Genomic DNA, 15945 nt, shown 5'->3' on the forward strand with positions numbered 1-15945 from the left:
CATGTTGTTTGTTCAAACTCACAGATCATCGGATTATCATCAATTTCAGTGGAGATCCCAAAGTTTCCACAGTAGATACCAAACATGTTACGGAGTGTCTGAAATGATGTACAAGACATCCAGAGGTTCAGAGCAAACATCAGCATGAGGAAGAAATGTGATCAAACTGTCGTGGTCGTTTAAATGTCTCAGAAAACAAGTCTGTGATTTTCACATCAAGTCCAAAAACCATCTAATGAGCAGCAGATCTGCAGATTAAACCAAAACTGAACAATAGAAGACCTGGTATCTCTTTTCCACGAAGCTAGATTTGAAACATTTGGAGCATTTCGACCAGAAATAAATCGATTCAGAGGCTGAAAAATCAGTTCCCTGCTGGAACCAAAAAACGTCACGTGAGAAACTGAAGGAAACAAAGAGCTGCAGAGATCTGCTGGAATAAATGAACAAACACTTGCAGGTACTCAATGAGATCCACTGATTGGATCACTGATTACTGCTCTAACATGGAGGAACCATGGGCCAGTTCTCTGGATAGAACCAAGGTTCCAAGAATCTTGAACCAGTTCGAGAACCAGAGCTAATCTGGTGGAGAAGTGAAGGGTCAGTGCTTGGACCAATCCTCTTCACTCTGTATATGCTTCCCTTGGGCAATATTATCAGGAAACACTCCATAAATTTCCATTGTTATGCAGATGATACACAGCTTTATCTGTCAATGGAACCTAATGAAACCAATCATCTAGCCAAACTCCAAGCTTGTCTTAGGGACATTAAAATCTGGATGACAAGCAACTTCTTACTACTAAACTCAGATAAAACTGAAATCATTATAATTGGTCCTGAACACATCAGAAACAAACTTTCTAATGATGTAGCTCCACTAGACGGCATTGCCCTGGCTCCCAGCTCCACTGTAAAGAATCTGGGAGTCACCTTTGATCAGGATTTGTCCTTTAACTCACACATAAAACAAATTTCTAGGACTGCCTTTTTTCATCTGCGTAACATCTCCAAAATTAGACATTTTCTGTCCCAAAAAGATGCAGAAAAACTAGTCCATGCATTTGTTACTTCTAGGCTGGACTACTGTAATTCATTATTATCAGGCTGCCCCAACAAGTCTCTAAAGACTCTGCAGCTGATTCAAAATGCTGCAGCACGACTACTGACAGGAACTAGGAAAAGAGACCATATTTCTCCTGTGTTAGCCTCTCTACATTGGCTCCCAGTCAAATCTAGAGTAGAATTCAAAATCCTCCTCCTCACATACAAAGCCCTTAATGGTCAGGCTCCATCTTACCTTAAAGATCTCATAGTCCCCTACAATCCCACCAGGACTCTGCGCTCCCAAAATGCTGGTTTACTGGTGGTTCCCAGAGTTTCCAGGAGTAGAATGGGAGGCAGAGCCTTCAGTTATCAGGCTCCTCTACTGTGGAACCTTCTCCCAGTTTCGGTCCGGGAGGCAGACACCCTCTGTACCTTTAAGAGTAGGCTTAAAACTTTCCTCTTTGATAAAGCTTATAGTTAGGGTTGGCTCAGGCTTGAACCATCCCTTAGTTATGCTGCTATAGGCCTAGACTGCTGGGAGATCTCCCATGATGCACTGAGCTCCTCTCTCTCTCTCTCTCTCTCTCTCTCTCTCTCTCTCTCTCTCCCTCTCTCCCCCTCTCTCCACGATATGGATTCATATCCCATGTTACATGTTACTAACTCAGTATCTCCCCTTTCCTGTAGTATTGTGCTCTTCCGTCTCTCTCTCCTCTTCTGTCTCTTTCTGCAGGTATTTCTTCCTCTGGAGCTGTAGAGTCTGATCTGTGATGACAAGTCTCCTGCTGCTCCTACAACTCCACTCAACACCTGCTGCTAGAATTAGAAATTACTTATACTGCTATTAGTTGTATTGCTGTGTTAGCAGTTAATACTTTAATTATCACTACTATCACTACTACTGCTGTATTACTGGCCTCATCTTACATCTGATATGGAACCTGTGTTATGCTATGTTCTTCTTTCGCTATTCCCTACCCCCTCTCCCCCCTCTCCCCCTCTCTCTCCTTCTTAACCCAACCGGTCGAGGCAGATGGCCGCCCACCCTGAGTCCGGTTCTGCTCGAGGTTTCTGCCTCTTAAAAGGAAGTTTTTCCTTGCCACTGTCGCCTAGTGCTTGCTCTTGGTGGGATTTGTTGGGTCTCTCTCTGTAAATACCTATTTTAAAGAGTATGGTCTAGACCTGCTCTATATGAAAAGTGCCTTGAGATGACTGTTGTTGTGATATGGCGCTATATAAATAAAATTGAATTGAATTGAATTGAATAGCCTGGTCTGACGGATGTTGGGGGGAATGTTTTCTTAACACCAACCAATCATGTTTGAATGCCACAGTCCAGTGGCTGCTGACCATGTTCATCCCTGTATGGCCACAGGCTACTTCCAGCAGGATAATGCTCCATGTCATGAAGCAAAACTCACCTCAAACTGATGAAGAATGAAGGGAATGAAGGTCCAACCCGGTGGAGCTGGTAAAATGACCAATGGGTGTTTAAGATACTGTCAGATAAGGTGGAAAAACTCTGCTTTAAAGGGTAAATCATGAAGTTCTGGATGTTTTTTTCTGAACCAGGACAAACTCCTGGGTGTTTGCTGAACTCAGAGAACAAACTCAACCTCAAGTTTTATAACTTATAGATTTATACCAACAAAGTGCTCGCAGTACATTCCAGCTGACATCCATTTTAACATTTGTTCCCATTACATTTCCACATCCATCCTTTTACTTTGGCTGCGAGTGTGAAAGGCATCACGGATTTACATCTCTCAGATATATGACCCTTCGCTCGCCACAGCAGATATATGAGTTGAGCCGTCGCAGCTTTATTAGCTGTCAGACTTATGACGACGGCTCAGAGGAAAGAGAGAGAGAGAGATAAGAGAGGGAGAAAGAGTGACAGAAAGAAAGAGAGAAGTTAAGAAAGTGACACGTACTTGAAACCCGGCGCCATGTTGGCACAACTCCCGGTCCGAAGCCAGATGCAGTATGGGTCACGAGAAGCCAAACAGGCTCTGGAGAGAGAACAGAAACACAGAGATATTATCTTATATTTATTCATATAAAACACACTGATGAGCCACAACACTAAAACACAGGGTTTCCCAGCAGCCAACACTCCAACACTTCACTGTAACGAGCTTAATAGGGATGTAACAGTGTCATCAATTTCATGATATCATGATAACAAAGTGTCTGGATCCTGTCGTGGACCTGGACGGTAAAAAACGACAGGTCCTCTGGGTAAAACTGTAGTTTTGTTCCAGCTGCAAGGGGAAATGAGAACTACAGAGACCATCATCCTTTGCTCTCCCCTCGCTCCCTCTTCAAATCTACAGTGAAGGTGACGGACGCTACACGTCAGGGAACATCACTGACTGATGTTAGAATTAAAATGAATGCCTTGTTCATGGTTCAATAGACAGGTTTAACTCTGGGTTTTCAGGGTTCAGGTAAATCACCATAGTAACTGATGCTGAACAGCTGACCTGCTCCATGGCAGGTGAACTTCAGAGGATCAATCTATAGACCAATCAGATCACTGGAGACCTAGAGTCATCATTCCTGCAGGATCCTGACAAGAGTTTACAATAACGTGACAAATACTTTATTCATTGGAAATTATTTCTAGTGTTTCTTTTCTGTCCTAGTCATGTGATCACGTTGTTTACATTTCACCTTGTTAAATTTCATGGACGTCGCTTTAATTAAATTAACCTGCAGGTGTCAGTGTTTCTTCTCATCAAATCAAACTTTACTCGTGGTTCTGATGTTGCTCTAATGAACATCTCCTGAAATCCTGGGTTGACTTAACGAGTTGATATCCACCTGGTTATCAGGTTTAATGAAGCCAGGTCATTTGTTGTCTTGTTTACTGGCTGAAGTTTCCTGCGTATGGTTGGATTTTCCTCCACACACTTGGATCAATGGATTATGTTGAACCTGGAGTTTAACAGCTGAGATCTCTGATAACATAGGAGCTAATTTAACCCTCAGACGCACCGCCATGATGTGGGTAGATATAAGACCTTCTTTAGTCTGGATTTACAAGGTGAAAATGGAAAATGAAAAAGAAGTGAGAGAAAACCAAAAGGATAAATGGAAAGAATAACACAGTGATGGAGAGATGAAGGATGAGAGAAAAAAGAGAGGAGAAAGAAACAGATTGAGACACTGAAGGAGAAAAAGAAGAGGGTTAAATCATCAGAGAGAGAGAGAGAGGAGGAGAGAGAGTCAGCAGAGAGAGAGAGGGAAGTCAAGACTGAGAGGAAAAGAAAAAGATGGAGGAAACAGACAAAGAGACAAAGGAGAGAAGAGAGAGAGAGGAAGGGATACAGAGTTATTCTGCTGTATCAGTTGCTGTGACACACACACACACACACACACACACACACACACACACACACACACACACAGCTGTTTTGGCTGGCCTGACTGTGAACTGTGTGTGTTTGGCATGTGAAGTGTGTGTGTGTGTGTGTGTGTGTGTGTGTGTGATGCCAACAGAGACGGCGGCAGCCATTGTTTCAGCTTCCTCCATTTGCAGCAGCTACCTGACACGGCTGACACGACAGGTGTGTGTGTGTGTGTGTGTGTGTGTGTGTGTGTGTTAGACACTGAGTTTGTGTGACAGCTTTTTGTGTGTTTGTGCATAAACAAAGAAAAAGAGTTTGTTGGTGATGTCAGACTATAAATGTTTACTTAATCTTGAAAGATGGTGGCAGCGGTTCAAATTGTGGAAATCAATAAAACAAAAATCTGACACATCTCAAGTCGAGCCTCAGCGTCATTTGAATCAAGTCCAAGTTAATTGTTCAGGCCTTAAACCGGGTCCAGGTCAATTTAAAAGCTTCTAGTCTTTCCTGAAAAGTCACTGGTCATTTCTTTAGTCATCACTGCTGCAAGATGTTTCAAGTCTTTCAGGTCTCTGAATGATGAACATTTGATATTGAAACTTTAGACTTGATTTTGTTTTCAGGTCTCAGGTCAGTGTTGAAGTGAGGGAGTCTCACAGCAGTCAGATCAGGTCCTTGAGTCCAGTCGGAAACAGAGTGATACGTCTTCTGAGGCGAACATCTTTGGGATGTTGTCCCATGTATGATGGAGACACAGCTGGTGGAAACCTCTCTGTACGTCTGCAGCTGTGTTACCACATCACATCGACAGGCGTTCATTCACCCAGCTCCGTAATTAAAATGAGTCTGATAAGCCACTCTGTGAGTGTGTGTGCACGTGCACGTGCACGCTCTCCAGTGATGAATGAGCTCTAATTTAGGCGCCAAGCTCGACTCTGTTCAGTCTAATGACGTCTATAAATAAGCTCTTTTTGTTCATATTTAACTATTCAGACTCGGCATCCCCATTTCCCTCGGCTCACAATCGCTGCTACAATATTGATTATGTTTCCAAATTAGAATCCAGATTTTGATTTGCTTAATTCTGATTTTTGGATGTTTTCCAGAATTAACTAATTACCAGTGTTTGGCTGAATTCTGTGCTGCTACGTTTCAGAAACCTCGAGTTTTTCCTGCTGAAGGTTCAGCTTTACATCCGGCTCAGAAACAGTAAATCTGACCGAGTCCCGGGAAGTAAAAACAGGTCGTTTTAATCAGGATAAGACCTGTAAAACCTCAGGTTAATGAGCAGGTTTTATTGCAGTTTTCTTACTTTTTACAGGCTCCGTGTTGGGTGCAGCGGCTGAGCGGTACTCTGATGACACAGCTGGTGAAGGCAACAAACAAAGCGTGGTGGTCCTTATCCAGCTCCAGTCCCAGAACTCTCCTGTCCTCCTGACCCTGAACGTTACATCTGGACACACAGACAGGAAGCAGATTATAGGTTTTATGTAGGTTCTCAGTCCTCCAGGTCAAGGCAGTCTTTAGTGATAGAGCTGACGGTGACTGGACTTCTTTTAGGTTCTTTGAAGACATTTCATCTCTAATTTGAAAGGCCTCATCGGTTCTAAAAGCTGACTGGGGAATCTAACTATCAGCCACCTATAACACAGTCTTGATCTATTCCCAGGCGATTTAACCCCCAGTCACACCTTGACCCATGTGATCCAAACGACTCACATGACATGAGAGGGTTGGTCAACAACTCTCAGGACCACCTCTATCAAAGGTTAAATACCTGGGACTCCCCAACCAACCTTTAGAACTCATGAAACATCTTCAAAAAAGCTGAAAAAAGACCAGTTTCCTTCATCTTGAGTGCTAAAGACTGGTGCTTGACATCAGGGCTGAGGCAAGTCATGATCAACATCATAAACATCTGATGTGAGTCTCACTTGGACGGGTTGTAAACGTCAATGTCCTCCAGCAGCTTGGATCCGAAGCTGTCGTTGGGATGCGTGCTGGCCAAAACTTTCAGGACTCGACCGTCGTCTGAGCCCAGGAACATCACCGTCCGGTCTTTGTAGGGACCAGCCGAGACATCCACCACAATCTGGGTCAGCTTGGACCTGGGAGGAAGAAAGCGGAGCTTTGATTAATTGATAATTGAAAGGCATAGAAGTGAAGAACTCACGTTATCCTCCAAACACAAAACTGTTGATAAGAAAGGTCACAGCACATCGATTATATGGAAGTGGTTTGGTTTCCTTAAATGTGACGAAGCCCAGATGAAGATGGCCTGAAAAACATGTTGCCGGTCGATACCAACAAATATGGAAACACAACAAATCTTTACAATTAGTTGAAAAGCTTTCATCCCAGCGACCAAACAGAGAGGATGAAGATGCTGTTTGTCCGTCCACACTAAGTCCTAGCAGGGCTAACAGCTAACAAACTGCTGACTAATCTGCTCCTCTACATAGAAGATCCTATCAGAGAAATTGGGCAAAAAATTGTGATCATATTTTTTCGCCATATCGCCCAGCCCTACCTGAGATCATGTGGTCCCAGGCACAAGTGAGGCCATCACTTTCCCTCTCCCTGAAAATGAGAAGCTAAAAAATGTAGGCGGACAATAACCTCCAGGAGTATATGATGTATGTGGAGGTTAAATGGGCTCCCTTAAAAAACAAACAAACATAATTTTCAGTTCTCCATGTACCTCAGAGAGCTCTGACTGTCCCACACTCAGATTATATAACAGAGTGGAGGATCTGTTCTGTCCGCTGGACATCATCATTATCTGGGTCAGCTCAGGCCTTTCCAGAGCGGAGGCTAATTCAAATGTGGAATTAAGCATCTCATTCCCCCATTCCCGTCTGGTAATTAGAATCCATCAGAAACTCATTTGAAACCTGCAGACGCAGATTAAAAAGGTCAGAGATTTTCGGAGCACCGACACAGACTCAGAGGGAGAGAGGGAGGGAGGACTTCCTGTGAGCCGACAACTAATCAGAGCTGATACCGATGATTATCCTCACAGCTTCAGGTCATGACGGTGGATTCACTGACTCTCAGAGCTGCCGTAACTTCAAACCTCACCTCCTCGGGGAGGAGCTCACATCCTCCACTTCCTTCTTTCTCTCATTTCAACCTGACAACAGTGTTTGGTGGTTATTGATTAAAACTACCTATGGCTGAAGCTGAGTCATTGGGATATGAGTGGCAGCTAAATGGCGACATTTTGATAAAAAGAGATTTTTTTTCTTAATTTTCTGACATTTGACAACAGTCTAGAGACTGAAGATAATTTTACTGTTGCATGTTGTAAATCACTGTGTTTGGTAAATGCTGATTTAATTATCTGAAAAAAGTGAAAATTATCATTCTACACAAATCACTCAGTTAGAAACAGGTAAATAAAAGTCGCACTAAATGTCACAATGCAGCAGAGACATGTATTAGTTTCATGAAAATTGAATCAGTGATTACGGAGTTTAATGAGTTTCATGAAAACCATGCGTTTGCATGTCATATGAGCGCATAGAGCAGCGTTAGAGACGAAAACCATACTCACCTCACTAATCAATTTGACTCCTGAGACTTTTGAGACAGTGGCTAACCCTAACCCTAACCCCACCGCCTGTCCCCGCAGGTAGTGGATCCATGGAGCAGTGACTTTGCTTTGAATCGTTCTTAATCTGGACCATTCCTCAGCACCAATTTGGGAGACCCTACCAGGGCCCCCAACAAAACAGCTCAAACGTTCCCAGGGGCACCTAAAACCCCTCCACCACAGTAAGGAGGTGATTCTCAGAGCCAGTTCAGGTGGTTTGGGTATCTGGTCAGGATGCCTCCTGGGCGACTTCCTTTGGAAGATTTCCACGGATTCCAGAGGAGACCTCAGGGTAGACCCAGAACTTACTGGAGGGAAAATATGTCTCATCTGGCCTGGGAATGCCTTGGGATCCCCCAGCAGGAGCTACAGACAACGCATTGGCATCAAAGGTTGAGCCAGGTTCAAGCCAGGATTTTAACAATCCTGCATTTGCATCCCTAATGTCAACCCCATCTTTAAGGCCTTTCAGTCACCTTTTTTCCCTGCATGCTTGGGGGGAGTCCAACCCAACCCTTAGTTACTGTTGGGATTCCACACATATTATTTCCATGTGTATGTGTGTTTATTACCTGCTGGAGGTCCTGGTGAAGCAGGGCCGGTCATTGACGGAGGGAACAGCTTCGTCCATCAGAGGATACGACTTGATGAACGTCAGCGTCTCATCTGGAAACTGAACCGACGACTTGTACTCTGCAGCTGGACCGTCACCAGCACACATACCAGGTCTGAAAAAAAAAAGCGTCAATGCCTAAATGTAATTCTGGTTTCAAATAATCCTGGGTTTAGATAATGCTCTGTCTGGTGTCTCACCTCGGTCTGGGAACCTGCTCGTCAGGTACCGGAGTCCAGGATGAGTCACTGGTCCGCTGTTCCTTAAACTTCCCGTTGAAGACTTTCTCTATGTCGTCCATGTAGAAAGCACAAACTGCAGAGCCGGGGATACTGCAGAGGAAGACAGACGGAGAGATTCACGTTCAACATACTACAAATAAACCTGTCCCTCTGAGACCAGGTAGATGAAAACACAAAAACAAAGAAGGTTCTGAGGACATTTATCCATGTCCAAACTCATGAAACTGAACTGAAACTAAACCAAAACAAACTTCATCCCAAGATCCCCAAAAAACCTGAAAACTTTAAAATGAAAAATTTTGAAAAGTGATGAAACCTCAGCCTCAGAGCAGAATCACAAAGTAAACTCAAATATTATATAAACCTGACTGTGTAAACAGATACAGAGAGTTCAGTGGAAAAAGATGGAGAGAGGACAGACTTCTCCACACTGACACTGTTTTTTGTCTGACATTATATTTCTTTTTGTTATGTAGGAGTATTTCACTTGTTTCAAGCCTTTTTGTCATTAATTATCTTAATAAGTTATTAGAGCTGAGGTTTTGTAACTTAATTCTTGAAACTAGAATTAGCAGAATTATAAAGCTGCTGCAAAAACTCAGCAATAAAATGAGGTAAATGTTTCTCTGATATTTCTGCCTTTTCTTCTTGTTTTTCAGAGCTAAGTTTTTGCAGAGTGACTTTCATTTGTAGGACAAACTTTCCCAATATGCCCTGACACACACAAAAAAGACTTTACTGTTCAAAAAACATCATCACAATCGAGGTTTGACATTAGTTCTTATTCGCAGAGATGAACCTGGAACAAAGTGATTATTCTAATCCACAAATACTGAGACAAAAACACAAACTCTGTCTCTAACTATCATTCAGCGATTCAGTGAAAACTATTCTACCTCCACATTTTCGTTTTCTTTCAATAAACTAAAGAATTAATACTCTTTGCTGTTTCTATGAAAAACTAAAAAAAAAGGTTCTCTGAACAAGTCAAAAGAAAAAAAATCAGAGTTGGGAATAACCATTTCTACAGTTTAACTCTGCAACCTGTTAGGAAGTAACCCGACCAAACTGTCTAGTTGCAGTTAATTAGTTAAGGCCAAAAACATGTTTTGTGCAGTGACCTTCGACCTTTGACCACTAAAATCTAATCAGTTCATCTATAAGTCCAAGTGAACATTTGTGCAAATTTGAAGAAATCCCCTGGAGGTGTTCCTGAGATATCCAACAGCGTGTACCTGTTGGCCTGAGTGGTGAAGACCCCGACCACAGCAGGTCTCTGGTTGATCTGCAGCACGTTGGTGAGAGACTGAAGAACGTCGAAGTAGAAGAAGGAATCTCCAGGAACCGAACAGTTGAGACGAGCCTGAACACAACACAACACACACACAGCAGAGTGTGTAGTTATAGAACAATAACACACTCTGACGTGTCCTGATAGAAAACAAACAAACAAAAGATCCTTAAAGTTAAAGTTGTGACGGAGGCAAGAGTTTGAAGTCACCTTGAGGAAGGAGGTCCAGTATCTCTCCAGGACTCTGGGAGATCCACCGTTATCGTTCTTACACACCCGGGCGACCCGAGAAAACACCACCTGGAGGAGAGCGAGGGATGGATCAGTGAGGGAGGAGCGAGAGAAGAAATTCAATCCACTGTGTTTTCACAGATCGATCGTATTCAGACCCTGTACTGAGGCAGTGGTATTCCAGCAGCTCCTGTGTTCTCCTCAGTAAAATCCCTGTTTTTGTCAATGGAGTCTGGTAGTGATATATGGTGATGTTTCTGGTTAAACTAAAAGGATCTTACTCTTCTTACTCTATAAAACATTTACACCCAACAACATGAGAAAATAACACCAGGTTCATTGTCCTTTAATTATCTCTACCAACAAACTCCACAATTTAAAACGTCTGTGAGGCATTGGTGATGGTTTTTCCTCTCTCCCTCTTTAAAAGTTATATATACATTTTGAAAAATGTCCATACACAAATATCCATACAGTTTCAGCTACCTCTTCACCTTTACAGTTAAATATTCACACACAGACAGACGTACCTTGCCCAGGGTGGTGTACTCCACTGCGATCTCACTGAGGAAAAAGTAGACGTAGTTGCCGTAGTCGATGGCGTGCAGGAAATGAGGCTCTGCAGAGGAACAGAGGAGGAATATCATTGTCTATTTTCTCCATTTTCAAGGTAAAACTCTGCTCATCCTGTTTCTCTGTAATACACTCTCATCATCAGTCCGTGATGTTCAACACGTCCCGCTGGTTATCGAGTGATAAAATGTCATCAGACCTTCTTCACTTACTGGTTCTCCTGAATCGCTTTAAAACTCCACAGAGAAATAATCTGAACTTGTTGGTTCCAACTCTGAGTTTATATGGAATTAATATATGTAATACTATATAATATCTGAGTCTGTAACAGTTTTAACTCGATGAATGCTTCAGTAACTCCTAAAATGTTTTAAAACAAATGATAATAACTGAATTATTAAGTCTGTAAAATGTCAAACATAATCACAGATAATCATCTCAGAGTTTTCTGGTACATTACTGTGTCATTTATTACTGTAAAAGCTGAAGAAAACCAAACTAATCTCCACATATTTGAAGCTGTAACCTGTCTCTCTGTTCAAGGACAGTCTTCAAATTTCATAACAACAATAACTGAAAACTTTACAAAAATCCAAGCAAGCTGACGAGGCGATTCGATTTTTTTTTTTGATCAAATTCAATTTATTGTTTGGAAACATTTGTCAGAAAGAGACACATTTCCTCCCAGCTCAGCTTAAACTCCATCATGTAACATCATGAGTAAAGTGTATTTGTACAGCGCACCACAAAGTGCTCTGCAGTGGTATCAATTAAAAACCAACCAATGCCATAAAAACTAAAAGGGAGACACACACAAGCAAACATAATAAACATAAAACACAAATGCCTGAGGAATCTGGGAGCCTGACGGTGGTATGGGGATGGAGCAATTCAATAATGTAAGTAGGCGCCTCGCCCCATAAGGCCATAAAAATAAGAACGTAAGGTAGTCCGTGCAAACGCTTTAAAAGTGAGGTTATGATTTATGAGAGTGAGTTCAACGTCTTGCAGCTTGTGATAAAGTGTCACATGTTTTAATTTTAAAAAATGTAAATAAATTACCTCGTAGCCACTTGGAGTCGTACTTGACGGTCCTGAGGACAGGTCGTCCATCTCCCAGGCTCCTGTAGATGACGGCGTCACTGGCCAGGAAGTCCGTCATGGTGGCCGAGTAGAAGTCTCCTCCTGATGAGACAGAAACATGTTTCAGTGAAGACTCTGATGTTTTATATGTGGACGTCCTGTTTACAGTTTAGGCTCCGTCACAGTTTTAAAACAGCCTCCATCTCAGTTTAACATGGCAGTCTATGGGACTGTGGGTCAGCGCTCTCTGTGTTTGGAGGAGATTTATTCACAATCTGTGAGTCATGTGACAATGGGAGTCACACTGGGTGAGAGAGGACACATTTCTCTACGTCTTCATATAGAAAGTGTCTGTGTAGGTTGGAAACTGTGGGAATTAAAAGAGGTTTGAATCAGATTTTTATGGTAAAATTTTCAGAGGTGACAGTTAGAGTGATGATGTCACACACTCTAACCCTGAACATTCCGCACAATACACACCCATTATAAACTCTGACACGGGAAAATAAAAAACATAAAATTTAAACTGTGATTTCATTAAAACTATAACAGCTATCAACATGAAGATTTAACTGAAACAGGCTCAGGTCATGTGACCTGTTTAAAGTTTCAGCCATGTTTCTATGTGAACGTATGATGAAATAATGTGGTTCCAAAAAGGGGTGGGTTTGAACATTTTCACAACAACTTCCCGTTCATTTTCAATGGGAAGTTTTTCGCGCTTTAGATCGTCATGGCTACTAAAAACGTATGTTTTGCTGGAGTAGTTTACGCGCTGAAATTTGATTATAACATGTGTCAGGGACATAATTAATAAATATTATAATATGTCTCTACACTGGGGGAAGACATGACAGAGCAGCAGAAAAAACAACTTCAGGTAGAAATGTTGATCCAGTCATTTTACGTTTGGCTCACCTGCAAACAGTCCGACATTGGACTGACCAGACTCAAATGGACACCGAGCCTGGCCGACCACCTCCTCGCCAACCTGCTCCAAAGAGGTCATCTGAGAGGAGGAAGAAACAGGAACAGGAAGGTTAAAGTTAAAATGCAGCTACAAAGTCATCATCATGAAACTTCCTCCTCATTCACCAACTCCTCTGTGAATAATCGAGCTAATATTATTCACAGCGGCGAGTCAGCACAGGGGATAATAGTGCTGCTAAGTGAGCGCTCAGCAGGGACTCGCTTCATGTTACTGTACCTGAGCTAATAATACACCAACAGCTCTGATAATAAAGCTCTGACGATGATATTAATAGTTCAGCTGTGAAATAAACAGCTACAGTCTGACCTGCTGTTTGACAGGTGCTTTACCTCTTGTCAAACACAAACTTAACAACTACACTACATTATGACAGGATTCCTACAGAGACAGAGCTTTTATTAAAGAGTAAGATCCTTTCAGTTTAACCAGAAACATCTCTATATATCACCACCAGACTCCATTGACAAAAGCCTGAATTTTAATCGAGCAGAACACAGGAGCTGCTGGAATACCACTTTGTTTTTTGTCTTATTGTGTGGTACTTTTACTTACTTACTTTTCCTACTACTAAGTATCTGATTACTTCTTCCACCACTGAAAGTCACACCAGTAACACAGACACACTAACAGATGGAGGCAGTGGTATTCCAGCAGCTCCTGGTTAAATCCCTGTTTTTGTCAGTGGAGTCTGGTGGTGATATATAGTGATGTTTCTGGTTAAACTAAAAGGATCTGACTCTTTAATAAAAAGCTCTGTCTCTGTAGGAATCACTTAGAATAACAATCTGAACCTGGTTCAAAAATACTGAAGTCAGCCTTTAATGTATTGTTTTTCTGTTATCACTTGTGACAGGATGATAAACTACCTGCAAAACAGTGGAAATTATTCACCCTGAAAAATCTCTCTCTGTCAAACCCTGAGAGTTTTGTGTTTCTGTGTAATGTTGCTGCATTAAGAATTATTGTCATTGTTATTAGTGTGTTTCATTGTTCAGCTCCCTCGTATGTGACATGTTAGCTGTGAGCTGACAGGACTGAGGCTAACGTTAGCTGAGCTGCTAACAGACCTCTGAGGCTGCTGTTCCCTGCACTCCCTGACCTCGCTCTCCATCTTTAATTCTCTCTCTATCTTGCTCGCCCTCACTCTGTCAGTCATCCATCACGAAGCAGGACGGAGCGATAACAGGTCACTCCTCTTTCTTCTCCTCATCCTCCACACGTCCATGTCTCTACTCTCTCCTCTGCTCTCTTCTATTGTGTCTTAATTGACGTTAGAGTTCAGGATGACCGAGGTGACGCCCTGTGAATCATCCTCAAATTAAATTAAACATTTAATCGCACACTTTAATTAAAGGCTTTTTCCTCTGTGTGTGCTCTGTCTGTCTGTCTGAACAACGTCTTTACTCAGTGTTCATGATGACCTCCTCCTGTCGTTCAATGAAAAACACTCCAGGAAGTTTCCAGGACCTGCCTGGTAACTTGTATCTTTCCCCACAGGAGAGGAAACTGAAGGGTTGTGGACATTTTAATCCTTTTTTATCACTAGCTTTTAACTGTGTCAGGTTCATTTAAAACACAGTTTCCACAGTTTTCAGCATCAAAGACTGAAACGTCTCGCAGGGAACTGAAAAAGTCAGGATTTTATTTAATGTTTTATCATTTATTCAGAAAGATACCACCTCAGGCTCTGCTCCGAGCTCCTCACCCTGCAGAGGAAACAGCCGACTGTGTCCATGATCCTGTTCTTTCTGCACAGAGATCATGATCCACAGGTGAGGGTTCAGAACGTAGACCGACTGGTAAACCCAGAGCTTTTCCTTCATAAAAGTCCGGTACAACCTACAGGCTTTGACTCTACGCCCCTCAGAGTCTCTACATTACAACAGCCAGAATATTCTAGTCCTGCTGTGTGTAGCCGGTGTCACTTTACTGACTGACAACTAAAGCTCACAGCTCCGTCACAAGCAACATATACATCTAAACACAAAGTACATTTTCTGGAGCTTTCAAACATTTACCAAGAGTCAAGACTGAACTTTCAGATTCTTGTTGAAGTGAATTTCCTTTGACTAAGAAACACCTGAGTCCACCTGTTTAATCTCATTATAAAATATCTCTGCTGTTTGTGAAACAGCTTTAAAAAGCCTTCAAATGACTTCCTGTTCTCTAAACTGATTTTATCTCGTGTCATCAGTCATGAAGTGAGAGCAGACGTCAGTGTTTTTCCTGAGAGCTGTGGATCTGGTTTTAGCTCCAAACTCTTCAGAAACAGAAAGGAGAGCTCCTCGTCTTCAGGTAAATGTTGTTGTTCTTTTTTTTTTTCCCTCCTGCCGCTGGAGCTTTCAAAGTGCACGAAGCTTCAGCTAAACGGGGTCAGAGCCTGCCAATCAAACCAGCTCCACGGCAGGAACTGTGGATCGACGCCTGAGATTGTGTCTTTTGTTGTGGCGTTGCGTTCGGTGTCAACGCAGCGTCTCGAGCTGCCTGACGCTTTCAATTAGGAAGAGAGATGGAGCGGGGGAACGCCGTCAGAATAAAAGTCGCCTGGTTCTCTGTGCTCATTAACCCGACGTTAGTGATGATTCAACAGCTGAGAGGAAACACACACACACATCCTGAAACACTGATGCTAAAGGTTATATTTAAACTGCAGATACTTCATGTTATTATCAATCTTTACAAAGCTTCTGTTTTAAAACTGTTTAACTAAAAACTGACCCATAACACCAGCTCTCTGAAAGACCCTATACTAAGTTTTATTTTGCAGATTGTTGTTCTGCTTCATCATGTTCATCCAGTTAGAGACAGATATGAAGTTAAGGAGGGAAAAGAGAGACTGCAGGTGTTTCTGAATCGAACCTCTGAGATAACAGAAACTCAACACTAAACCACCATCTTTCCCTGAACCTGAGCTTTAGTTGTC

General features: G+C 42.3%; 1 protein-coding gene across 1 annotated transcript in view; it reads right to left on the reverse strand.

Annotated features, from left to right (window-relative positions):
• Positions 1-15945, reverse strand: part of LOC108873897 (semaphorin-6D) — a 146085-nt gene that overhangs the window by 50728 nt on the left and 79412 nt on the right. The window contains 10 exon segments of the mRNA XM_051069284.1: positions 2985-3062; positions 5716-5856; positions 6338-6511; positions 8571-8726; positions 8812-8943; positions 10089-10216; positions 10355-10444; positions 10906-10994; positions 12011-12133; positions 12950-13040. Coding sequence (XP_050925241.1) covers positions 2985-3062; positions 5716-5856; positions 6338-6511; positions 8571-8726; positions 8812-8943; positions 10089-10216; positions 10355-10444; positions 10906-10994; positions 12011-12133; positions 12950-13040 — 1202 coding nt within the window.

This window comes from Lates calcarifer, linkage group LG3 (genome assembly GCF_001640805.2).
Source record: "Lates calcarifer isolate ASB-BC8 linkage group LG3, TLL_Latcal_v3, whole genome shotgun sequence".
In the NCBI taxonomy this organism is placed as follows: domain Eukaryota; kingdom Metazoa; phylum Chordata; class Actinopteri; family Centropomidae; genus Lates; species Lates calcarifer.